This window comes from Urocitellus parryii, chromosome 14, assembly GCF_045843805.1.
Source record: "Urocitellus parryii isolate mUroPar1 chromosome 14, mUroPar1.hap1, whole genome shotgun sequence".
Taxonomy (NCBI): Eukaryota; Metazoa; Chordata; class Mammalia; order Rodentia; family Sciuridae; genus Urocitellus; species Urocitellus parryii.
This window is the reverse complement of record NC_135544.1, coordinates 60,637,619-60,662,779: the sequence shown is the minus strand read 5'-3', so window position 1 is coordinate 60,662,779 and position 25,161 is coordinate 60,637,619. Positions and strand designations below refer to the sequence as shown.

At 50.6% G+C, this 25,161-nt stretch overlaps 1 protein-coding gene across 1 annotated transcript in view; it reads left to right on the top strand.

The window, feature by feature from the left end:
- Csmd1 (CUB and Sushi multiple domains 1) overlaps positions 1-25,161 on the top strand; it is a 1,139,207-nt gene that overhangs the window by 744,393 nt on the left and 369,653 nt on the right. Inside the window, exon 11 of the mRNA XM_077792480.1 lies at positions 9,150-9,253. Coding sequence (XP_077648606.1) covers positions 9,150-9,253 — 104 coding nt within the window. The remainder of the gene's footprint in view (positions 1-9,149; positions 9,254-25,161) is intronic.

Genomic DNA, 25,161 nt, shown 5'->3' with positions numbered 1-25,161 from the left:
GGACTTGATGTGGTCTGCTCCCGAGGAAGCAGCTTGCAGGGCCCTTGCTCCTGATGCCTGACTGGAGATTGAATGAACCAGGTATCTGTCGGCTTCCGCCACATGCATCACATCCAAAGCACACGTGTAGTTGAAGGATGAAGTCCTCCCCCAAAAAGGCAAAATGAAAATAGAGTTGTCAATAAGGACCCTCAAGGAGGAGCATGATTCCTCCTCAAGTGTGCATATGTGCCCTGTGTGCAGTGTGGGTGTGTGCGCCTGGGACCTCTGTGCCTGGGTGTGTGTGCATGTGTGCCCTGTGTGCAGTGTGGCTGTGTGTGCCTGGGACCTCTGTGCCTGGGTGTGTGTGCCTGTGTGACTGAGTGCAGTGTGGGTGTGTGTGCCTGGGACCTCTGTGCCTGGGTGTGTGTGCATGTGTGCCCTGTGTGCAGTGTGGGTGTGTGTGCCTGGGACCTCTGTGCCTGGGTGTGTGCGTATGTGTGCCCTGTGTGCAGTGTGGGTGTGTGTGCCTGGGACCTCTGTGCCTGGGTGTGTGTGCCTGTGTGACTGAGTGCAGTGTGGGTGTGTGCACCTGGGACCTCTGTGCCTGGGTGTGTGTGCATGTGTGCCCTGTGTGCAGTGTGGGTGTGCGTGCCTGGGACCTCTGTGCCTGGGTGTGTGTGCATGTGTGCCCTGTGTGCAGTGTGGGTGTGTGTGCCTGGGACCTCTGTGCCTGGGTGTGTGTGCATGTGTGCCCTGTGTGCAGTGTGGGTGTGTGTGCCTGGGACCTCTGTGCCTGGGTGTGTGTGCATGTGTGCCCTGTGTGCAGTGTGGGTGTGCGTGCCTGGGACCTCTGTGCCTGGGTGTGTGCGTATGTGTGCCCTGTGTGCAGTGTGGGTGTGCGTGCCTGGGACCTCTGTGCCTGGGTGTGTGCATATGTGTGCCCTGTGTGCAGTGTGGGTATGCGCACCTGGGACCTCTGTGCCTGGGTGTGTGTGCCTGTGTGACTGCGTGCAGTGTGGGTGTGTGTGCCTGGGACCTCTGTGCCTGGGTGTGTGTGCCTGTGTGACTGAGTGCAGTGTGGGTGTGCGTGCCTGGGACCTCTGTGCCTGGGTGTGTGTGCATGTGTGCCCTGTGTGCAGTGTGGGTGTGCGCGCCTGGGACCTCTGTGCCTGGGTGTGTGTGCATGTGTGCCCTGTGTGCAGTGTGGGTGTGCGCGCCTGGGACCTCTGTGCCTGGGTGTGTGTGCATGTGTGCCCTATGTGCAGTGTGGGTGTGCGCGCCTGGGACCTCTGTGCCTGGGTGTGTGTGCATGTGTGCCCTGTGTGCAGTGTGGGTGTGCGTGCCTGGGACCTCTGTGCCTGGGTGTGTGTGCATGTGTGCCCTGTGTGCAGTGTGGGTGTGCGTGCCTGGGACCTCTGTGCCTGGGTGTGTGTGCATGTGTGCCCTGTGTGCAGTGTGGGTGTGCGCGCCTGGGACCTCTGTGCCTGGGTGTGTGTGCCTGTGTGCCCTGTGTGCAGTGTGGGTGTGAGTGCCTGGGACCTCTGTGCCTGGGTGTGTGTGCATGTGTGACTGCGTGCAGTGTGGGTGTGTGCACCTGGGACCTCTGTGCCTGGGTGTGTGTGCATGTGTGCCCTGTGTGCAGTGTGGGTGTGCGTGCCTGGGACCTCTGTGCCTGGGTGTGTGTGCATGTGTGCCCTGTGTGCAGTGTGGGTGTGCGTGCCTGGGACCTCTGTGCCTGGGTGTGTGTGCATGTGTGCCCTGTGTGCAGTGTGGGTGTGCGTGCCTGGGACCTCTGTGCCTGGGTGTGTGCATATGTGTGCCCTGTGTGCAGTGTGGGTATGCGCACCTGGGACCTCTGTGCCTGGGTGTGTGTGCCTGTGTGACTGCGTGCAGTGTGGGTGTGTGTGCCTGGGACCTCTGTGCCTGGGTGTGTGTGCCTGTGTGACTGAGTGCAGTGTGGGTGTGCGTGCCTGGGACCTCTGTGCCTGGGTGTGTGTGCATGTGTGCCCTGTGTGCAGTGTGGGTGTGCGCGCCTGGGACCTCTGTGCCTGGGTGTGTGTGCATGTGTGCCCTGTGTGCAGTGTGGGTGTGCGCGCCTGGGACCTCTGTGCCTGGGTGTGTGTGCATGTGTGCCCTATGTGCAGTGTGGGTGTGCGCGCCTGGGACCTCTGTGCCTGGGTGTGTGTGCATGTGTGCCCTGTGTGCAGTGTGGGTGTGCGTGCCTGGGACCTCTGTGCCTGGGTGTGTGTGCATGTGTGCCCTGTGTGCAGTGTGGGTGTGCGTGCCTGGGACCTCTGTGCCTGGGTGTGTGTGCATGTGTGCCCTGTGTGCAGTGTGGGTGTGCGCGCCTGGGACCTCTGTGCCTGGGTGTGTGTGCCTGTGTGCCCTGTGTGCAGTGTGGGTGTGAGTGCCTGGGACCTCTGTGCCTGGGTGTGTGTGCATGTGTGACTGCGTGCAGTGTGGGTGTGTGCACCTGGGACCTCTGTGCCTGGGTGTGTGTGCATGTGTGCCCTGTGTGCAGTGTGGGTGTGCGTGCCTGGGACCTCTGTGCCTGGGTGTGTGTGCATGTGTGCCCTGTGTGCAGTGTGGGTGTGCGTGCCTGGGACCTCTGTGCCTGGGTGTGTGTGCATGTGTGCCCTGTGTGCAGTGTGGGTGTGCGTGCCTGGGACCTCTGTGCCTGGGTGTGTGTGCATGCATGTGTGCGGACCTGCCTCTGTGTGCAGGGAGAAGGATGATGGAGAGGGGTTGATGGGTTTGGGTGTCTTTGTCTCCTTGAGTCGGGGAGAGGACTTCTAACTTCAGTGGGCCTTTCCTGGGATTCTTAGTTGGAGTTCAACATCTTGCACTAAAAACTGCAGAATAAGCCCCAGGTGCTCTCAGGCTTTCGCTTTCTGCTTTGAAACCAGGAGGGTCTGAAGAGCGACCTTCCAGCCCCTGGGACTGTGTCCCCCATGGTGGGACCCTCTGGTCCTCTGCCCCCCTGCACATGTCCCACCAGCTGCTCCCTGTGGGACTCCAGCCTGGGTCCTGCACACCACAGGGCCCTCTCCAAGCTCATCATGATGAAGGGAGCCTCTGCATTCGTACCAGGTTTGAGCAGCAGGTCACTCTCATGCAGGCCCCGGAGTCCCTCTGGCTGCCCTCTGCCTACTCTTCTTTATCTCTGAACCAGGAAAGGAAATAACTAAGCCCCTCTGGAGGATCCTCACCCTCCATTCCCTTCACCCTGCTAGGAACATCACCCAAGGCCTGCATAGCCACTGTCACCAGATCTGAGCCTGCTGTCCACTAGGTCCCCTCTAGCGTCTTCCATGCCAACAGCTCTGCAGACATTGCCTGGACACCAGTATCCTCTCTCTGGTCAAGTCCAAGGGCTCCTGTTGCATCCGTTTTGCCCCCTGAGCAGCACTTGGTACACCGACTCTCACTGCTTCTTAGACCTTCGGTTCCATGGAGCTCCCACAACACAAGCTGATCTTGGGGTTCCCCTACTGCCCAGTGCTGCATAGGTCATTCCTGGGTCCCTTGACTTCCAAGGCCCCCTCAGCCCTAGTCACTGTCTCCCCAGGTTCCCTGCTCAGTCCTCTTTCTCTCAGCACTGTCCACAGTTCGTGGTTCTTACGTATTTACACGTGGTCCTGTGTGTCTCCCAAGCTCCACACTGTGCATTCTGAATGCTTGTGGGGCATTATGGCTCGACATAACATCAAGGGGTGTCTAAGAGCCGCGTTCACACTTTCTGAACTTCAAAAGAGAAAGCTCATACCAGAAATTTTGCTTCTAATCCTCTAACCAACCCTTGTCTCCTCTGACCAACTTCTCCCCAGCCCTCTACCCAGGCTCACGAGGCTAACACTCAACCTTCTGTGAGACCAACCCTTTTGCCTTCTACACTGGTGAGATCACGAGACCTTTGATTTTCTGTGTCTGGCTGAATTCACTTAGCATAATGTCCTACAGGATCCTCTGTGTTGTCACAACTGGATCTCTATGGCTAACTAGTATTGCACTATGCATATATACCACATTTCATCATCCATTCATTGATTGATACACACCTAGGCTGAATCCATATTTTCACTGGTGTGAATAGTGCTTAAAAGAGCTGGTGTGCCTGTGTGGAGGGCTAGGAGGTGCTGGTGGAAGGACAGAAAGTTTGGGAGAGGAATGAGGTAGGGAGATAAGGGTGCCAGATTTCTCTTTTGGAAATTCAGGAGAGAGAATTTTAGACATGACTTTTAGACACCCCTCGATATTACATCAAACAAGGTGTCTCGTACACATTTAGAATTAACAGCTTGGGAGTTACTCAGGACTAGACATAACTTTTCTTATTTTGAAAATTTTCTAATTTCTTATTTTAAAAACTAAGATGATCTTCATTTATTGTGTGTAGCATCCTGATATGTTTTCAGTAAAGTATACAGAATTATGTTTCCACATTTACTATAAGCAGGCTGAGGACAGTGATTATAGCTGTTTACTTACGATTCTCATCATATTCAATGGAAAATAATAGATAAACAATCTGTGCTTTTCTTGAAAATATCGCATGTTGTTTTAGCCATTCTGTCTGCTAAGTGCATCAGTGTAGTTTAAAATCTGTTCATGTGGTTTAGGCACCAAAATAATATGAGGTTAATATTCTGACTTCCAATTCATGACTTTCTCATCACTGCCAAAATATTAAAACATACGTGGGTGCCGGACAGTTGATGCAGGACTGGCGGCACTGGTGTGACATGGGGTCCTGCTGGGGCAAGCTCTGTTCTTGAGGATCTGCTCCCAGTAGCATTTCAAGGAATACTGGGGCTTTTCAGTAACTCCTTTCCCTGCTCTAATTATTATGGCTGTTTTTGTAATGACCTGCTCATGTTGTGACTATATCCACAGTCACACTCTTATTTCAGCGTCTCTCACTGAAGTACTCTGCGGTTCTCAGAGAAAGGTGAGCTTTAAGCTTGGATTTCCAACATATTCAGTACAGCATTTCATTGGTCTCCTGATTTACAATTAAAAAGATGATGAAACACCGGGAGACTCTTGCATGGGTTTTAGGGAAGAGCTACAGACACTTAGGGGTGTGTGTGCTTGAGTTCTTCGAACTGTGTCATTGCAAGAAAACTTGTGAAGCCTATTATTTATGGAATTAGGCTGGCTTTTCTACACAGAATAAATGCACTAATGGTCTGTTCACTTGGCAGAGAGTATGTGCATGTCCATGTTCCTAGCCAACGTGGGTTCATGGGTTTATTATAGATTGAAAAGGAAGATGAAATTTCGCTATGTTTCTAAGAATATTTTGTGATGATCTCTCAGTTACCTGAAAATAACTATGTTAAAAATAATAATGAACAGTAGGGATAAAACGTCACCTCAAAAGCCAGGCAGCATGGAGACCCGGAGCAGAACGGTCAGCTCATGGCCTTCAGAAACAGATGGACACCAGGAATGTTGCCGTGGGTGAATGAGACAGTGCCTTCTACAATTTGAAGCATGTTTCTAGAGAGAAGTTCTGAAAACATACAGGGTGAACTTAAGACTGATAGAAAGACAAAATAAAGCAACCAAAAAACGTTATGGCAACATCTCACTGACCCACTCTGTCTCCAGGTCTGTCCACGGGCACAGCCCAGGCCTCTGCCAGGCCCATTGCACGAGGCGGTTCAGCCGTCCCACAGGCTGGGGGGTGGGAGTGAGGTCCTGGTGGTCTGCACTTCTCCTTTGGGAACTTCCTTGTCAGCCCAGCACTCCTGGGCCCTCCTGGACCCTCCTGGACCCTCCTGGGCCCTCCTGGGTCCTCCTGGGAGTGGACTCTGCTGCTCCTGTCAGGAGCTCAGCTGCGGAACAATGCACCTGGGGCCGCACAAGTCAGGCTGTCTCGGAGCCAGAGCTGGAGTCCAGCACCCAGGCAGCTTCCCTCCTGCCTCCTGTTCACAGAGGGCACCTGCGGGCTGGGTGCTCCCACGCTGGCAGGGCCAGGGCTCTCCTGGTCCTCACATGGCTCCACCCTCAAGTTTGAGGACCTCTCAGAGGCCCCGTGTCATCCTGTCACCACCAGGGCATGACACCTCAGCGTGTGGGTCTCGACCACGCCAACACGCAGACCACGGCAAAGCGCTGCTGAGCGCCGGGCGCTCGAGCGTGGGGACAGTGCGGCTTTCTCAGAGCTCTGGGGTCCTCCGAACAGAGACCCTGCTGTCGTGGCTGGTCCCTGGGTTTGGCCTTCACAGGGAGAGCAGAGACCCTGGTGGTCAGGTGGCACCGTGTAGGGAGGATCCCTGGTGTGGCCACTGCCTCGTGCCTAGATTTCCTAGGATGGCGCGAGTGTACCCTGTCTGGGGACCCTGAGGTTTGCCAGGCCCAGGCTCCTCTTAGTGTTGACACAGGTGTTAAGGAAAACCACCCTACTTGCTTTCTTTACATCCCTCCCCCCACTCCTTTATTAGGAAAGGTAAGGAAGGGTTAGGGAAAAACACTGTGGGGACCCTGCAAGAAGGGGTTATCAAGAGGGATATCAAGGGAGAACATTGCATATTGGTTTAGAGGCTCTTTTATTTTTTAAAGTAGAGTTCATTTTGTACTAATTATGTGAAATAAATTACCCTCTGATAGCAAGATAGCATTCTACAATAATCAAAACTATGGCTTTTTTAGCATCTAAAGGCTTTACTTATTTTATAAAATAACCTGTACTTAACTGGTGTATCCAATTTACTATGCTCTACATAAAACTATGCATAATCATATTATGCTTGGTGTGTAACAATCTTTCCTTCCAAGTCCTATACCAAAGTGAAAGGAAATACAGATGATATTAATTTATTTAAAAATCATCACATTATACCACTTCCGCTTTATTCTTGATTTACCCAAATGTCTTTTGCATGAAAGCATAGAATGCATTTCTAGCAGTCCAAGGAAATTTTAAGTCAGAGGCAGAGATGTAGACCCAGGAAAGATCACTCCTTCGTGAGATACCGTTTTGTACTTCCAGGTAGCTAGAGAGGGAGGGGTTGTAGATCAGGCAGCTGGAATGGCTCATCTTCTCAACCCACCTGCTTGTACCTGGAACAGGCCTGTAACCCCAGTACTGCCTCTTGCACCAGCCGAATGGCTACATTTAGTCTCAGAACAGGTTTTGGTACAAAGTTAGCATTTAGGGACAGATGGATCTGCACTTTTAACAATGCAGAGACTTGAGGAGTACAGTGGCCGGGCAGACTAGGTGTGGGAGGGACAGACACCCAGTGGCTAAATGTCACCATGTCATCCACAAGTTAAAATGCACTATCCTGTCAGCCTCTCTTCATTTACCTCTCTGAATGGGAAGTTCAATTAAAATATAGAAACTTCTTTCACAATCCCATGTTTAGGGAAGGCTGCATTTTCGGATAGACTGCAGGTGCCATAGAGGGGCCTGAGCCTGTGTTTTCCCTTTCTACCAAGCCTCAGTAGCAAGGAGTTCAGATGTCCAGTAGGCAAGGGCTACTGCCGAGTGTGGAGACTGGACTCTGCAGAGACCCCACGGCAGCCTTCTCCTTCCTGGAAGAGCGGGAAACGGTCAAATGCACTGGGGTGGTGCTGCCCAACCTGCAACTTGTTATGCACTGGCCCCCAGGGCCCTGAAGCCTGATGCAGTATCACAGCCTGGCTCCAGGGCCCTGGGCAAGGCACCTGAGTAAACTCCACAGGAAAGGAATGGACCACCAGGTCTTAGAGAAGTCCCTCTGGCTCTCGTTGGACGTGGTCGCCCCTAAACAGAACCGCGCCAGAGAAGGCAGACTACAGCTGCCACTGGCGCTCCACGTGATGTTCAGGATTTATGCAGATCAGCAATGTGATCACCCCACACTTGTTTCCTGACAGAGCACCAGAATGACATATCCATATAAACACTGCAATTTGAAACACTGGTTTTTAAAACAAATTATAATGGGTATGTCACTAATTTTAGTTAGAATTTCAAATACCAAAAATAATGTATTCCTTATTAGCATTGATTGGAAAAGCACCTGTTCAGGCCCCGGGAACACTGCACACATTGAAATGAGCCTTCCGTGTTATCACCTTCTCTCTCCTGCCAAGTTTAACAGACAGACTTGAGGGGTAAGCTTCCAAGTTTCAGCTTTATGCAGAAACAGCTCCCACAATGTGCTTCCAACATTATGAGTTGTGCGTTTCCATTCCTTCCTCCTGTCTTCCTCCTGTCCTGCATGTCTGTTTCTCTTCCACCCGTCCATCTATCTGACATCTGTCTATCTTCCATCTATCAACAATCATCCATCATCTACCCACCTATTACATATCCCCCATCTCTGTGTAGCCTATCCATCCATCATCTATCCATCATCTATTTATTTATCCACATATCATCCCTCTATCATCTACCACTTATCTAACATGATCTATTTCTTTTCCTTCAACACTGTGGTACTCGGTGTTCTAGACTAATTTCAAGATAGCGCTGGCTGTCTTTCTCTTTACTCACAATATGAGTCAACAAACATTTTTTTTTTCTTTCGGGGGAAAGTTTCCTGTGATCTACAGAGTTTTTTAATGTGTATGTAGATGAAGAGGCTCGGGGTAGAGCACTTGCCTAGCGCACATGAGGTCCTAGGTTGCATTCTCAGTACTGGGGCAAGAGGGCAGGAAAAATAAAGTAGAAATAAACTTCAAGGCTTTGTAAAGAATGAGCTGTCGGGGCAACTTGGAGCCTCAGAAAGACCTTTTTATAAAAAGTTCATAGTGAAAAATTAAATCACATTAAAAACATTGACGTGGGGTGTTCTTGGTGTCCTCAAAACATGCCTTATGAACTGCAATCAATGTCTCTTTTGGTCATATGTTGTGAGGTTAGTCTAAACAACCTAAATTTTAAAATAGATATTTGCTGGATATTGACTTAAAGTATGGTCATGGTTAAACTTCATTTTATAGCGAGGAATAAATAACTTGGAAGAAATAGAAATTTAGAATTCTATAAATTTCTGCTAATTAAAGGCACTAGAATTCATGCAGTCATCCCTGCAGGTACTTAAAGAAGCTTGCAGATCATCTGTAATCCATTGGCATTAAGGAGGGAACTCTGGTCTAGAGCTGGGTGTGCAGCAGGAAGAGTGGCGGAAGCTCCCTCTGCTCAGTAACTCTCTGTGCTTTGCATCCAGGTCATCAAGCTCGCCTTTGAAGAGTTTGAGTTGGAAAGAGGGTACGACACCCTGACAGTAGGGGACGCCGGGAAGGTGGGGGACACCAGATCCGTCTTGTATGTGTGAGTATGTCCTTTTTCTTCTCCTGTAAATGTGGCATTGCATGGCAAACGCGGGCGTGCTTGGGGCTCCGCTTCAGGTGCTGCACAGTGCGGAGCTGGCTGTCTAACGGCCTCCCGCGGGACTTTGCAGAAGAACTACTTGCAGATTGTTTTAACTTTATCAACTGTTTTTCCAAAATTAAAAAAAGAAATATGTTTATAGCAAACAAAGAGTACACACAGAGAAGGCAAAGGGTGGAAATATGAGTTTTTGCACTCAACGCCTCCCTCGGCCTCTCTTTGTGCTTCCCCGTGGTTTTATGTTATCAGGTGCTTTTGGAAGTAGACATAGTTTTTGGAATAAAGTTCTCCAGAAACCCTTGCATGCAAGAAAGCTGCACAGCCAGCAGTTATTCTGGAGAAATGGTGTTGGGGTAGCTCCCTGCGTACTCCAGAACCCTGTGCCCAGAGTCCTGGCACAAACAGCAGCTGCCCTGGAGTGACTATCTCCAGAAGGCTCCTTCTTCTTACACCTGCACCTGGTGTCTGTCTCTCCTGCAGCTCTACTCACCCACCACTTTGGCTACGCCCCTGTGTGGGGTCTTGCAGACAGGTTTTGACAGTTTTTATTATAACTGTTTTATCAAAATCAAAAGTATGATTTGGGGGCATTCTTCCTCATTAATCAATGATTTTAACACAGAGAAAAATATCTTCCTGTCTCATTCATCAGAGAGCATCAGGAACTAGCTCTTAAGTCCATGAGCCCAGAAACTTCATTTGTTAATAGAGAGCTATCTATCTGCAGGGTTTTCACCTCTTTTCTTAGTGTACCTGTATGTTGCTGAAGATCCCCCTTTATGTGTGAGGAAGTTGCCCCTGAGAACATCTGCACATTATTTTTCTAGAAAAGGAATGTTATCATGCTCACTCCTTTCTTTACGGATTACTTGGGAGGCAATTCACATTTTGAAAGGCTGACCACCCTGTCTATGCTTTGCAAACTTATGGGCCTGCAGTAGGCTGCCCTGGGGCCTCTGTCTTTCAGTTGCTGTATTTTGAACATCTTTGCAAATGAGCATCTATTTCTATCATCTTCCCATTGGCCTGTTCCACTCAGTGCTATTAATAATTAGACTCATGTCCCTGGCTCAGGACCTAGGACAGGTTCACCAACAGCACCAGGTGCTGCGGAGCCTCTCTAGTGCAGGTGCTCTATGCTGAGTGCCCCAGGCCCACTTCCTTATCTGTGTGCTGGAGAAGTACCTGGCTAGGGAGCTTCTCACCATCAGGGTCTCACCCCGTGAGTATACATTGCTTGAATCCAAGGTCTTGCTTGTCGATGCACATATGTAATAGCTGCGGCCCGAGCTGGTTCTCCTCACAGCCTTGGCCCCCCTCCCCCTCTCTGATTCACGAGCAGCACCGTGGTCCACCTCTCTGCACACCTGCATCGCCATGGTTGACTCACTTGCCTTCAGGACTCAGCAGAGCACGTCCTGGGTGAGGGGTTCTTCAGCCACTTGGTTCAGTGTTCCCAGCCACCCTGGACACTGACGTGCCATGCTCCTGCCCCACAGTAGAACGGGAAGGGCCACATTCCCCAGACTCTTACCAAGCAGTCACGTTCCTTTCTGAATTACTAGAGGAAAATTGCATTTCCTCAACTTTGCAAACACAGAGTCCTAGCAGGGGGAGGCCAGGCATGAAGCTGGCGAACTTCTGATCTGGGGCTGTGCACACAGCCAGGTTTGGGGCTGGAACGTACTGGGCACAGAGCTGCAGGCAGAAACAGGGAGTCAAAGATGGAGTTTTGGCTCCAACTCTGCTAGTTACTGTCTCTGTGACCCTGAGGGAAGTCGTTTTACCTCTCCGTACCTCTGTTTTCATGGCTATAAAATATGTATAATAAACTTTTCCTGCCTGTGGTAAGGAGAAAAATGAAATAATGCATGTGAAAGCTCAGGAGAGCTAATAAATGTAACCCCATGTAAAATAGCTTTATTATTACCATAACATCTAATTTAGGAAAGGATGTCACTAAAATAAATGAAGGAAAGTTTTAAATAAATGCAAAATTTAAAATATAAATGCAGCAAGTTAATGTCCTATAAAATCCCTTAGGTTACTGTTAAGGGTCTAAAATCATACACTCATTTTTTTAATGCTGCTTGTTGTTAGGAAAGCAATGGCGAGCTATGTATTACAATGACATCCGTGTTATTAGGGCCTCTTCTCAATAGCTGGAATCTATACAGGAAAAGCTAAATGGCCAACTGAATCAAACTGAGGTGCCCTTTGGGAAGCATAATGTAACCAGGACCAGTTGGGCATTTCATCAGCCGCCGCAGAGCAAAGAAGAACCACTGACTTATTTCCTCAGTGAACCAAATTACAGGAGGAGAAGAGTCAGAGGCTCCCCGCTGGTTTCTGGAACCAACAGGTAATTTCAGACAATGCATCAGCCGACATTCTAGGCACTTAGATGCCAGCTGATGTTCTCAGCATGGAGTTCATGATCTAATTGGAGAAACGACAGATGTGTGGGATCATCTCACTAGCAGACAGCACACAGAACCCAGGGTCTCAAGACACACACCTCAGATCACACAGGCATTAAAAACCTCCTTTATGGCCCGACGGCATCCACTGCCATCAACCCCGTGTCTCCAGGTTCCCTTTGTGAGGGCCTCTGGGATTCTGGACCCATGTGGGAAGAGAGATCGCCTAAAAATGAGATAAGTCACCCTAAGTGTGGTATTTAAAATTCTCATTTCTGTTAATGGTCTTTTATTTTCTCAACTTTCATGATACCAAAAAAAAAAAAAAAATACCCTCAAGTGAACATCAAGGGGTCCTTCAGTACCCCAGGCTCCCCTGAGATGGATGAATGTACTCAGGTTCTTTTTCCAGAGCAGCAGAACCAAGGGAAAATCAAATAACTTACTTAACAAATCTCTGTTGGGCTCTTTGCAAGAATATATATTGATAATTTTCTTGAATTTAATTTGCAGACTGCATGGGGAGATGTCTGCTCACCTGGCCTCCCTCTGGCCATGGCAGTTATTAACTGGTGGTAACTGGAGATTGCATTAGCTCAGGATGTGCTGGGGACTGAAGGCACAGGATGTGGTTTTAATGTCCACCCTCTGCCAGGACCAACAGTCCCCTGAGGGAGCTCTGTGTGAGGAGGAGTGAGGATTAGCAGACAGGACGCTGTGGGGCTAATCCATCCTGTGGGACCTGCTCCTAAGGCAGCCCCAGTCCTGTGTGGCCTGTGCTTCCCCCACTGTTTCCTTCTGGCCCTGGACTGAAGGGCCACACTCTGCCCCTATTAGAAGATGCCTGGAAGATGCATGAGGGCAGACCCCACACACAGAGGTTTGTGTGTTTCTGTGTCTTTGATGTTATCACAAGAGTCAATCACCCCACATCCGGCCACAGAAGATCACCCCAGCAGGCTATGTCAGGAATAAAGAAAGGCAACTCTTAAATCATCTAATAGAAAGGCTGCTTTTCACTACTGGAAATTAGGACTGCAGATCAATCCAAGTAGACATCGGGTCCTTGGAGCTCTGACCCACACTTCATGTAATGGTTCTCACAGTGACACAGCCTCTGAGCCTGGGTCCACTGTCCTGTGTGGCCTCTGAGCCTGGGTCCACTGACATGTGTGGCCTCTGAGCCTGGGTCCACTGTCCTGTGTGGCCTCTGAGCCTGGGTCCACTGTCCTGTGTGGCCTCTGAGCCTGTGTCCACTGTCCTGTGTGGCCTCTGAGCCTGGGTCCACTGTCCTGTGTGGCCTCTGAGCCTGGGTCCACTGTCCTGTGTGGCCTCTGAGCCTGGGTCCACTGTCCTGTGTGGCCTCTGAGCCTGGGTCCACTGTCATGTGTGGCCTCTGAGCCTGGGTCCACTGTCCTGTGTGTGGCCTCTGAGCCTGGGTCCACTGTCCTGTGTGGCCTCTGAGCCTGGGTCCACTGTCCTGTGTGGCCTCTGAGCCTGGGTCCACTGTCCTGTGTGGCCTCTGAGCCTGGGTCCACTGTCCTGTGTGGCCTCTGAGCCTGGGTCCACTGTCGTGTGTGTGGCCTCTGAGCCTGCGTCCACTGTCGTGTGTGTGGCCTCTGAGCCTGGGTCCACTGTCATGTGTGGCCTCTGAGCCTGGGTCCACTGACATGTGTGGCCTCTGAGCCTGGGTCCACTGTCATGTGTGGCCTCTGAGCCTGGGTCCACTGTCATGTGTGGCCTCTGAGCCTGGGTCCACTGTCATGTGTGGCCTCTGAGCCTGGGTCCACTGTCATGTGTGGCCTCTGAGCCTGGGTCCACTGTCATGTGTGGCCTCTGAGCCTGGGTCCACTGTCATGTGTGGCCTCTGAGCCTGGGTCCACTGTCGTGTGTGTGGCCTCTGAGCCTGGGTCCACTGTTGTGTGTGTGGCCTCTGAGCCTGGGTCCACTGTCATGTGTGGCCTCTGAGCCTGGGTCCACTGTCATGTGTGGCCTCTGAGCCTGCGTCCACTGTCGTGTGTGTGGCCTCTGAGCCTGGGTCCACTGTCATGTGTGGCCTCTGAGCCTGGGTCCACTGTCGTGTGTGTGGCCTCTGAGCCTGGGTCCACTGTCGTGTGTGTGGCCTCTGAGCCTGGGTCCACTGTCATGTGTGGCCTCTGAGCCTGGGTCCACTTTGCTGTAGCCTGTGACCCTGGTGTCACTCTAACACAAATCACAGTTAAGTGACGACTCTGTTCTTGACTCAAAGTTTACATGCCATTTTCTTCTCCTTCTCTGCTTCTTATCTAGAAGCTTCTTTGAGTGATTCTTCAAAGAAATATTTATTAAATACCAAGGAGTATGGTAGGACTCAACAGGGAAAAGGGAAGATGATCCCTGGTCTCACGGTGAGGAGTGAGTAGCTCCTCATAGGCGCTTTCTGTCATGAGTGTAGGGATACAGACTGCACAGCAGAGCTAACGGTGTCTCTCCACTTCATATGGCACCCCATCGGAAGCACGTGGCCCTCCTGGCACATTTATCTGTTGGTTTTAGCCTGGGATGGAAAAGGTCACAGAATCTTAAAAGTTTCTTAACATTTATTTTGTTAGGTTCTAGTAAAATGTTCCAATTCTAGGTAAATTTTGGCTGTGTTTGTAGATTTTTAAAATTCCTTTGTGCCTACAAAGCAGCCTACTCATAAAATGTACAAGTTTTAAAAAAATGTTCAATATGAAAAATATCCATGGATATTGAGTTATTCAGCTTTAGGTCACCGTGACCAGACTCTTCTCCATGGACAACTTAAAGCAGGGAAGGTTTGCTCAGGGTTTCAGAGGGCCGTCCCATGGACGACGGGCTCCGTAGCTCTGGCCCGAGGTGAGGCAGAACCCTTGGCAGAGGACACCATGGAGAAAAGCTGCTTGGTCACAGTGGCCAGGAAGCTGGAAGGGGAAGAGGGTGGGGGTGGGCTGGGGACAAGAGAAAGCCCTCCGTGGCGCACCCTAGGGACTCTTCCTCCACCCAGGCCCACCAGCCAACGGCTCCCACTCCTGCCAGTCGACCCTTCCAATTATTAGCACATCAGATGGACTGATCCTGGGCCGAGGTCAGGCCCTTGGGATCTGATCACTCCTAAAGACCTCTCTGGACATCACTTTCTGGGGACCAAGTCTTCAACTCGCACACCTGTGCGGGACATTCCAGATTCGAATCTTAACAGATATCAAGAGTGAGTAGGTTAAACAAACCTGTGGACCTGCGTAATTTCAGAAAATTTACCATGAGATTCTTTGAACCCCTAGCAACACATAAAAGCTCCAGGAACTCTGAAAACACCCACGTGTGATTCGGCACTGAGAGGGGCCTTCCGCTTAGTGGAGTGTTCGTCATGCGTGCCTCTTTGGAGTTGGTTGTGGAGATACTGCCTTCTGTGTGGAGAACCACCGCAGCTCTTCGTGTGCACGCAGGACTGATGGGCGTGCGTGTCCTCTGCGATCAGATGGCAGCTGCTCTGTAAGCTGTTTCTGCAGTGTGACTGGAGTGTTCCTCAGGGACGTGGACCCCGTCAAGCAGAGCGGCCCAGCCTTTGGGGCCATGTGTGACTTCTGTGTAGTTGCTGGTAAAACCCTGGTTACTTTCCTGTCGGTCGAGAGTCTTTACACCAGGGCAACTCTGGATCCCTGGGAGCACGGGACAGGGTCAGGACCAGCTCGCCCGAGTCACATAGGACTGAGTGACCACGGGCCACCTTCATTGTGCTCTCTGGACTCCCTTCGTGTTCTGGGTTCTCAGTTCCCACTACCCTGACCTGGGAAGTACAGGCCACATTGCTGACACTCAGGATTCCGATGCCAGCCCCTGCAGAGGGTCTGGGGAGGCAAGGTAATGGGATGCCGCGGGCTCACGGAACTTTGTCTTCAGCAGTGGATTTGCCATTGGGCAAAAGATGCCACAGGTCCCCAGGAACACTCAGTCTGAAGGCAGCCCTGGGAGTGAGCCGGTGGCAAGCTCAGGTCCCAACAGCCTGAGCCAGTAGCAAGAGACCTTCCAGCTGGCCTGGCTGTACATCACAAGCATCACCCAACGTGGCTTTCTCTAAAGGAGCCAAAAAATACAAGCCTGTCAGCCTGAGGAGCTTGGGGTCTCTGCATGATTCATCAGTCAAGAACACTTCAAGTGTTGTGTTTTTTGATATTAAATTAACTTTAAAGTGAGATTTGTCTTTGGGGAGGATGATATGTGCGTTTAAAAGAGCAAGCAGCCGCATTTCTAGTGCCAAAGTGCTGCTTCCTGCCCTCTGCCATTCAGCCTCCAACACTGCTAGGTCAAATGCAAGGGGAAATGAAAAGTGGTTCTAAAATTGTGAAGAGCACAAAAGGAAGGTGCTATTCTATCACTGTGATTATTATTTCTGCCCCAATATAAAAAACGTCAGCGTTCTGCAGGACTGGGATTCGACGGCCACCATGGAACATGGTAGGAGGAAGGAGGAAGACACTGAAGCCCACCTGGCATCTCCCAGGGTGTCCCTCGACACACACAGCAGTGTCAGCTGCTGGCTAGATGTCGACGAGGTCAGCTCTGACCAATGGCTGCCAAGGAAGGAGGCTGTCTGGCCTACAGCCAAGCCCACGGTGAGGACACAGACCCCCGCCCAGCTCGGCCAGTCTCCTCAGTGGACAGACACCTTTACAAAACCTCACACCCAGGATGTTGACATTAGGGCAGCCCACGGATGTCCCCAGAGTCCTCGTTTTACTTGTATCTACACAAACCAGTCACCTGTTTAGATTCCTCTTTCCACCCCAGACGAGGTGCAGATAATTCCCTCTGCCATGGCTCCTCCTCTTTCCCGTTTCAGTCACATCCACCTCCCCAGCCTCTCTCCCTTTCCCTGACCCCTGACCCCAGCTCTCACAGGCCATGGCAAGGTGCTGTACAGCTGGGGTCACACACCGAGTGGCCTGTCCTGCCTGACTTTCCGCATGTGCTCCTGGTATTCCGCGGCATGCACCAGATTGTTCAGCACCCGCCCGCTGAGGGACTACTGGGTGGGGTCCTGTTCTCTACTATTGTGCTACGAACATCTGTGTGACCATGAGCTTTTATTTCTCTTGGAAAAATACCCAGGTGTGTGATTGCCGGGTGGCACGTTAGCTGGTGTTTAGTTTCCTAAGACGCGGCCAAAGTGCTTCCCAGAGCGGCTCTGTCACTTCTCACTCTCACCCTCGCTCCAGGTGACCCAGTTCCTCACACCTGCACTGGCTTGGCGTTGTCACTGTTTCTCTGCTCTGATAGATTTCTGGCGATATCTCTTGCGGTCTCCGTTTTCTCTTCCCTGGTGGCCAAGGTGCTGGACACCTCGCCTGTGCTGCTCCCCATTGGCACACTCACCTGGGCACTGGCTCTGCGATGACTTTCTCCAGGCCCTAGTTGCATTTGCTGAGTGTTTACTTTGAGGATTCTTTGTGTATTTGAGATAAATGATCTCTTTTGCTTGTGTTGATGAGGTCTAATGGAGGTTGTGCATGGGTGTGCTTTGGTCGGGCCTGAGGACTCTGTCCAGTACGAGAGCCCAGCAGCACTCCAGTGGGCATTTTCTTACAATGTGTGCAGCTTTCCAGTTGACCCTGAAAGCTACTCCCCATTTGAGTTAGTTTTTATGTAAAGTCCTTGGCGTAGGTTGGGCTCAACATTCTGCCCCACAATCTGCATGTCAGACTGCCCAGCACCATTTTTGAAAGGACCATCCTTCTTCCATAGAATGGGTTTTGTGCCTTTATCAAAACCAGGGGTGTGTTAGTGGGGGTCATTCCTGGGTTCTCTGTTCTGGGTCACTACTATGTCTAGTTCTCTACCCACACCACACATTGGTGACCCCATGGCCATGGTGAGTGATGCTGTCGCAGTGGTGTCTCTCACTGCTGTTCAGCGTCCAGTGTCCTGGCTGCTGCAGGGCCTGGGCCATTCCACTAAGCTTGAGCGTAGCCTGGTGCAGGTGACCAAGCCCTTGCTGGGGCTGTGATGGGAGCTGCTTTCCTGGAAAGGCTGACGTGCTCACCACATCGTCCTCCTGTTCTTGAGCACATGCTCCTCCAACATCAGCCAAGACAGAGCAGCATTTTCCTTCTTGAGCTTGCTCCGATGGCGGGTTCCCTCGGTGGAGCGTCCTGTGTTAGTTGGCCTTGCGTAGAGGTAGTACAGTTCCTCTTGTGTGCAGTTGATTTCATTGTTGGGTTCGGTTTTCTGTGTTTTATTGAGGGTGTTTGCATCTGCATTCACTAACGTGATTGACGTGGAGTTCTTTGCACCACTGTCTTTAGTTTGGGTATCAGATTAATACTGGCCTCATTAATGAATGATGAATCATTCCTCTTCTGTTTTCTGGAAGAATCCATGAAAGTTGGCTGTTAATTTTTCTATAAAAGTTTGATGCAATTCCCAGTGAAAACATCTGGGCCTGTAGACTTTGTTTTGGGGACGTTTTAGTCATAACATCAAGTACCGTAATGGTCATAAGGCTTTGGGGACTTTGACCTTGGTTCAGTTTGGGCACTCTGTAGTTTTTGAAGAATCTGTCCATTTTTAATAACTGGTTGAAATTACGAGCTTGAATGTAATCGTAACATTCCCTTGTTATCCTCCTGATGGCTGCTGGATCTGTCGTGATCCTGGTTCTACAGCCCATGCACCTCTCTGCCGTCTTCCCCAGGGTTTGGCCGTTGAGCTGACTTGAGGAGGGGTGGTCTGTCTCGCTGCTTCTCCCTGTTTCTCTCACTGGTTTCTGCTGGTCTCCCTCCTCTGGAGTTGGGCTTGCTTGCTCTGCCCCTCCTGGACCCTCCAGGGAGCAGTCCGAGCAGGTTTTCCTCCTCCTCTGCTCTGGGTCCTGCTCAGCTGCACTCCACCGTCACTTGGGCTTTGACCCTCCCCTGAGTCTCCCCCTGCCCCTCCCTGTGGACACTAGGGATGTTGTTGGGCTCACCTAGATAACCCTTAAGATTAAGGTCCTTATTTGGGGAGGCCCCTTGGTACCTAAAGAGGCACTCACTGGGCCGGGGCTGGGTGGACCTGGCGAGGCCAGGATACCTAAGGTGTGGAACCTCGCTTCATGCAAGTCCCCTTCCTTCCTGGATCCTGGATCCTTCCTTCCTGGATCTTCCCTGCCACCAGAAGGTGTTGTGGTTTTTGCTTCTGTGGCTGAATGATCCGGGAGCTCAGGGTGGAAAGCAGAGTGCTGTATCCGGCCGATTCCCATTGCCCCCCACCCCAGGTTCCTTCTCCCACCTGATTCTACATGAAGGGCTTCCTGAGCTCATCAGGAAAGGAAGGAGTGCTACCTACCCTTAGTCCATGGTGACAGGTCTGGCCTGAGGGCTTTCAGGTCTCCCTGCTTTGTGAAGGATGGACATGGTGAGACCGAAGCTCGTTGGTGGACTTGGCTTCTACCTTGAGGTCCTCCCAGGGCCTCTTGGTGTCTCTCACACCAGCCTCTGGGCACCAGTTTTTTCTTCCTTGGTGTGGTTGAGGTTTTCATTTTTCTTTAGTTTTTAAAAATCACATTATGAGCTGGTCATGGTGACACATGCCTGAAATCCCAGCAGATTGGGAGGCTGAGGCAGGAGGATGGTGAGTTCAAAGCCAGCCTCAGCAATGACAAGGTGCTAGGCAACTCAGTGAGACCGTGTCTCTAAATAAAATACAAAATAGGGCTGGGGATGGGGCTCAGTGGTCAGGTGCCCCTGAGTTCAATCCCTGGAACTGGAAAAAAAAAACACACACATCTTCTAGTGCTTTTGCCTGGGTTCTTCATTGGTCCCAGGGTCTTTGCTTTCATTTTGCCCCCTTCAAGAAGGACCACTTGCCCTTTCTCCAGATGCTCTTCTGACCCCCGCCCCCTTCCTCTGGACCCTAGGATGCTGGGCAGGGCCCAAAGGCATGGCTTAGCCTACTTTCTCCTCTCCTCTCTGGTGTCTGGGGCAGGGGCAGTATGGTGACCTCCCCTCCTTCCTCCTTCACCCTGATCTTGGTCCCTTCCAGCAAGGTTGATCTTAACTTCTGTCATCATGCAGTTTAATTTCCATAATTTCTTTTTAAAGGTAACTTCTCCTCAGTGAGACCTCTTTTTCCTCCTTTCCCTGTGTTTGGAAGGGATTTGGCAATGATCACTGCAGCGTTTGTAAGACAGCTGCTCTGAGGTCCTGGTCATGTAACTCCATCCTCTGACTCATCTCTGTTGCTGTCAGAGACCCTCCTTCCTCATTCCAGGGTGGTTTTCCCTCTGGTTACGAAGCGTGTCTGGTGGCTTTTCCTGCTCTGAGGGACATGCGGAGAAGTCCTTCCATCTCTTGTTTCAGCAGACTCCTGTTGCTCAGGCTCAGCTCTGGCTCAGCTGCTCCTGTGCTGAGGTTCCGGGAGTTTCACCAGCAGAGTGTTCATGGTGCTCTTGGTCGGCCTGTGGTCCTGTGCAGAAGGGCCCCACTGCTCCCTGCCTGTGCTGGCCAGTGGAGAAGGGCTCCAGGCTGGCCGAGATGACCAACAGTGTGAGGAGGGAGTGGGACCCCCCAACACCGCTCCCCAGTCCTGTTCCTGTGTCCTGTGTCCTCCTGAGGAGGGAGCCTGGGCCCAGACCAGCAGAGCGTCTCCCTGGCTTTCTTCCTCAGAACCTTCCCAGTGGAGGGAGCCTCGTGTTCCCAGGGCAGGTGGAGGCTTCTCCTTGTTGCTTTCAGTCAATCTGTGTCCCTGGGCGCCATATGCGTGGGGGAGGGGTTCTGTTGCCTGGTCAGGAATGGGAAGCAGGGGGCTAGTGGCCTTATGTTTGGGGAGCCCACAAAGCACATTGCATCCTGCTGTCCCGGCTCCCAGGCCTGCTTCTTTCTGCTCCTGTTCCCATGTGGCTCCTGGTAGCCTCTTGTGCTGTTTCCAAGGCTCAAGTGTGTTTTCTGGGGAGAGGGAATGAGTTAGAGTCTTCACATCCAGAGGACGGGGAGTCCATCTGCTTTCGTCGTCTGGGCTACAGTCAGCAAAGGTCTACGAAATAACTTCACTTTGGGCCCCTCTTCTGTGTTCCTCTTGGATCTGTAACATTAAAATGTTTGCATCAGGTATTTTTTATAGAGTTCAATGTATGAACACTTGATAATCCTGACACTGGTTGGTGAATCTAAAGCAGAGTTTGCACGTGGTTGGTGTAACACACATCGTCTCCTGCACACCTGGCTAGAATGGTTTCCTGCTCCTTATAGGCAGACATCCCTGCTGAGACGGTACTTGAGTCAGAGAAGTGAGACCACAGCTCTGTTGACGTCACTGTGATGCTGGTGGGAGCCAGAGTGACTCTGTACATGTGACTCACCCCAGCTTCAACCTCCTGTGTGATAAGGTCAAGACACACAATTTAGTACTGCAAATGCTCTAACCTCCTGAAGAGTCACAAAATATATGAACACGGAGAACTATAAATACTGCAGAATAGTTCAGGGTTAGGCCAGTTTTCATCTTCTGGATGGCAGTTACTTCTCAATTGCCCAATTTACAATTAAAATGAGTATATTAAAGATGAACTGACAACTTTAATTTTGGGTATGTGCCAGTAGAAAGCAGGTGCAATTTCCTGCAGGTGACATATTGCATCAATTTTATGTCTGGACAGTTTTGTGACATGTTCAGATTTTTTTTTCCTTCAGGATTTGGGAATTATTTTTCTTTTGTAAACTACAATACAGTAAAACAGTACTTTGTGTGTAAAGAGTGATAAATGTGACTACCTGTACTGATTCATGTAAATGCTGCCCACATCAGGACATAGAACAGTCTGTTTACCCTGGGAAACCACGGCCCACCTCTGCAGTCACACCCTCTCCCACACCAGTCCTGAACTCCCGTCTATCCTCTGTCACCGCAGTTTTGACTTTTTGATAATGTCACACAAATAGAAGTAGCCATCTGTCACCCTGAGACTGCAAGTGAGAATGCACAGTGATAGACCATTTTGGAAAAGTAGCAGGTGGTTTCATATGAGGGTAAATACGCATTAGTCACATGGACCAGCAATTTCATCTCCAAGTATTACCAGAGGGAAATAACATTTCAGGTCAAGTTTCACCCTAAATATTTCAGCCTCTGTAGTTCTAATTGCCAACATTTAAGAACAACCCATACATGTGGTCATGGAAGGAGGACTTTGCTTGGCACTGCCAAAAAGAGCCATCAGGACAGCCAGGAACAAGCGGACTGCAGAGGGGGTGGGGAGGGAGAGAAACCCGGCTGGGTCCCAGCCCAGCTCTCTCCTAGGAGCACTTCCTACGCCCTAGGACCAGGACGGCCCAGTTGAGCCTTTCAGCTGGGTCCCAGCCCAGCTCTCTCCTAGGAGCACTTCCTACGCCCTAGGACCAGGACGGCCCAGTTGAGCAGAGACCCGCGGGAGGACTTGCTGAGAAGGGAGACTGTGCAGCCTGGGTGCCGCCAAGCTTTCAGGAACCTGGCCCAGGCTAACTGCCCTGTCATGCAAAGAGCCCTGGCTGGGAGAAGGAGCGGACGCCACTGGAGTCCCTGCCTGCATCAGGGCTGGCTGTCTGCACTGCTTATCCGCGTAACTGCCATTGGCGCAGCTCGGCACTGACTGATGGCGGAGCACAGGCACCTCCTCCACTGCTGTCTGCTGGAAGGGTTGGAGGGTCAGGCCTAAGAGTCCGCCACCACAGTGGATGTCATTCCCTGTCTCCTCATCTGGAAAACAAGAGAAGTCCATGGACTAAGTCTCCCAGGGAGTTAATGACAGCCCTCCCACAGAACCCCAAGCACCAGGTCCTCAGTATGCTGCACAGTGAGACCAAGGCCAGATCATTATTTGGAAATACAACTTTGCAATCTAAGCATGCAGATAGTTAATGAGTGCAGTGCGAGTTGATTGATATTCCAAGTAATCATTTATTCAAAATAATATTCATGTTAATTTCTATGCTGAGCATGGGGACAAAAAGTTTCAGTCCTGTTCCCAGACATGGCCAGATGGACGGAGGCCATGCCGCAGTAGATGCCCACCTGAGGCCACCTGCACTGAAGTGTGCAGGACTCTACAGTAACCTGGAACAGAAGGCCTCCTCCCCCCAGGAAGAAAAGATATGCCCAGGGAGGACCCTCCCCGTCATTGAAGATGCTCAGTGTCCCCCAGGATCCTAGTGTTGCATCAGGGACTCCAGGGAGCCCAACCTGCAGGCTGAAGGGTTCCAAGAATTTTGGAGAATTGTGGAAAGTCAACGTGTGGCTGGAGTGAAGGAGTGGGGCTGGCCGGGGCCACCAAGGGGCTGCGGCAGCGGGCAGCCCTTCTCCTCCCCAAGCAAAGTGTGTCTAGTTCTCTAACACACAGACCAAGGACCTCGTGTTGCACTGGGGTACTGTTTTTTAAGTATAAATCAAAACATCATGTTCTATGGTGTCGATTTTGGAGAAAATGGTGCTGTTAGAAAAAAAAAATTCCAAATTACATGTTATGATATATGTTAAAGTATCGTATCAAGGCTAGCGTCTGTTGTGTTTTTCATTTGCAAATTACTGTAAAAATCCTGTTTCAAACAGATAAGCAGCTGCAAGATAACGGCATTATTTGCTTCTTTGTTTTAAACAAGTAATTTGTGGTTGCTAGCAAATTAAACAAATTTTACAAACCTCAAAGAGGAAATAAAAGTACAAATTTTTGTTTCAAATGATCATAAAATAATCTGAAATTAAAAATATCAATTATAAAATATTTTTATTTTTGTATATTTTAAAAACATCAGCTTTCAACTAATTAATTTTAAAATTAATTATAATGAATAATACAAATGTTTCCATGTATGTGGCAGTCAAATAAGTAAAGGTTTAAAATAAATTCTAAAAAGAATAATACACATGAACTTTGTGGGTAACAGGGCAATGTATTAGCTTATTCAATTTCATAGTAATTCATGGAAAAAATTGAATTGAAATCAAGTTCAGTGTGGAGCAGCAGCAATTTCCATAAAGCACTCCGAGGTATGCCTCAAATAGTTACCTAGGCCATGTAAGGCTTCCCAATGTCTGGGGACTTTCTACATGATAATTAAATTTCTAACAATTTAAAATTAAATCAAATGTCCAGGAGGGAAGAGCCAGGGGCTGGGTTTCAGGAAGATGTCACTGTGGCCAGCACGAGATGACCTGAGACATGGAAATAAAGAGATGGAGCAGCACAGGGGTCTTAAAGGGGCCAAGTTGACCCTCCAGGATCACTTCCCAGCAGATGGACAGGGCACCAGGAGGTCGAGTGACTCCCAGGGGCAGGCGTCCATGTCTGGTTCCCTTAAATGCTCCTTCTCCTGCACTTGCAGTGGAAGTGACCAGCACAGAGTGGGGACCATAGGTCTGGGGAGGGGCTTGAGGAAAACGGAGGTGGCTGGGCAACAGCTAGTGGGAGTGGGGAAATGCCGGCTGGACCAGGAGAAGGGTGTGGCTGGGAGAGATTAGCTGGACCCTGGAGACGGCCAATACCTGTCCACAAAGCCAGCAGATTCTTCGCCAGCTTTCCTCTGCCCCTGGGAGGGAAGAAAGAGAGTTCATCAGGCCGACCCCAAGCCGGTGGTTTGTCAGAGAGATGGGACAGAGAACTGTGGATGCTGGTGCCAGCAGCCCAGAGATTCAGCCAGGTGTCCACGCTGAGTGGTGGTGTCGTGAACCCAACAGCATGGGTCCTGGAGCTTGAGAGTAGGTTTCCGTGGGGCTAAGTAACTTGAAAGGTTTGACATGGTCAGAGAAAAGGGTGGGAACCTAAGTTCTTTATTGTGAAGAATAGTGAGGATCAAGTTTGGACCAGTGACGTCAGGGTGTGAAGTGGCATGGGCAGGAGGTCATGGCCTTGAAGGGTCAGGGACCTTCAGTCATTTTGGAAGAACTGTCCGTGTGAGACTCGGCCTCCTGTGGGGTCAGATGACAGAAGACAATGATCAGAAATGCAAGACTTCATCACTGGCGGGACCCGTGGACCTCAAAGTTAGCAGGTCTGACAGCAGAGAGGGGGTGGACACAGAAGGCAGAGGGGAGGGATGCTGAGCCAGTCCCGGCAGAGGGAGGGGGGAAGGCAGTGCCCTCTCTCTTCTGTGGATTTAGAAGCCAAGAAGCCAAGCTGCAGAGCTGCTGAGATGGTGTGCACAGCTAAGCAAGGCTTTGGGTTGTCACCATGCTGTAGAGCAAGACTGGGGTAGGTGGCCTGACTTTTCATGGAGACCTTCTTATAAAAATCCTAGCCTCCTGACGGTGTTTTAAGACAAGATAAGCACTGGAAACCACTGGCCTGAAGCAGGCTTGGATCATCCACTGACTGGTGGGGCCAGCGTGGCCTCCGACTGGCAGAAGAGACTCCAGGTCCTCTGGGGGAGAACAGCACACTGCTCTGCTCGATGGCTGGTGCAAACCTGGCAGTCAGGAATCATG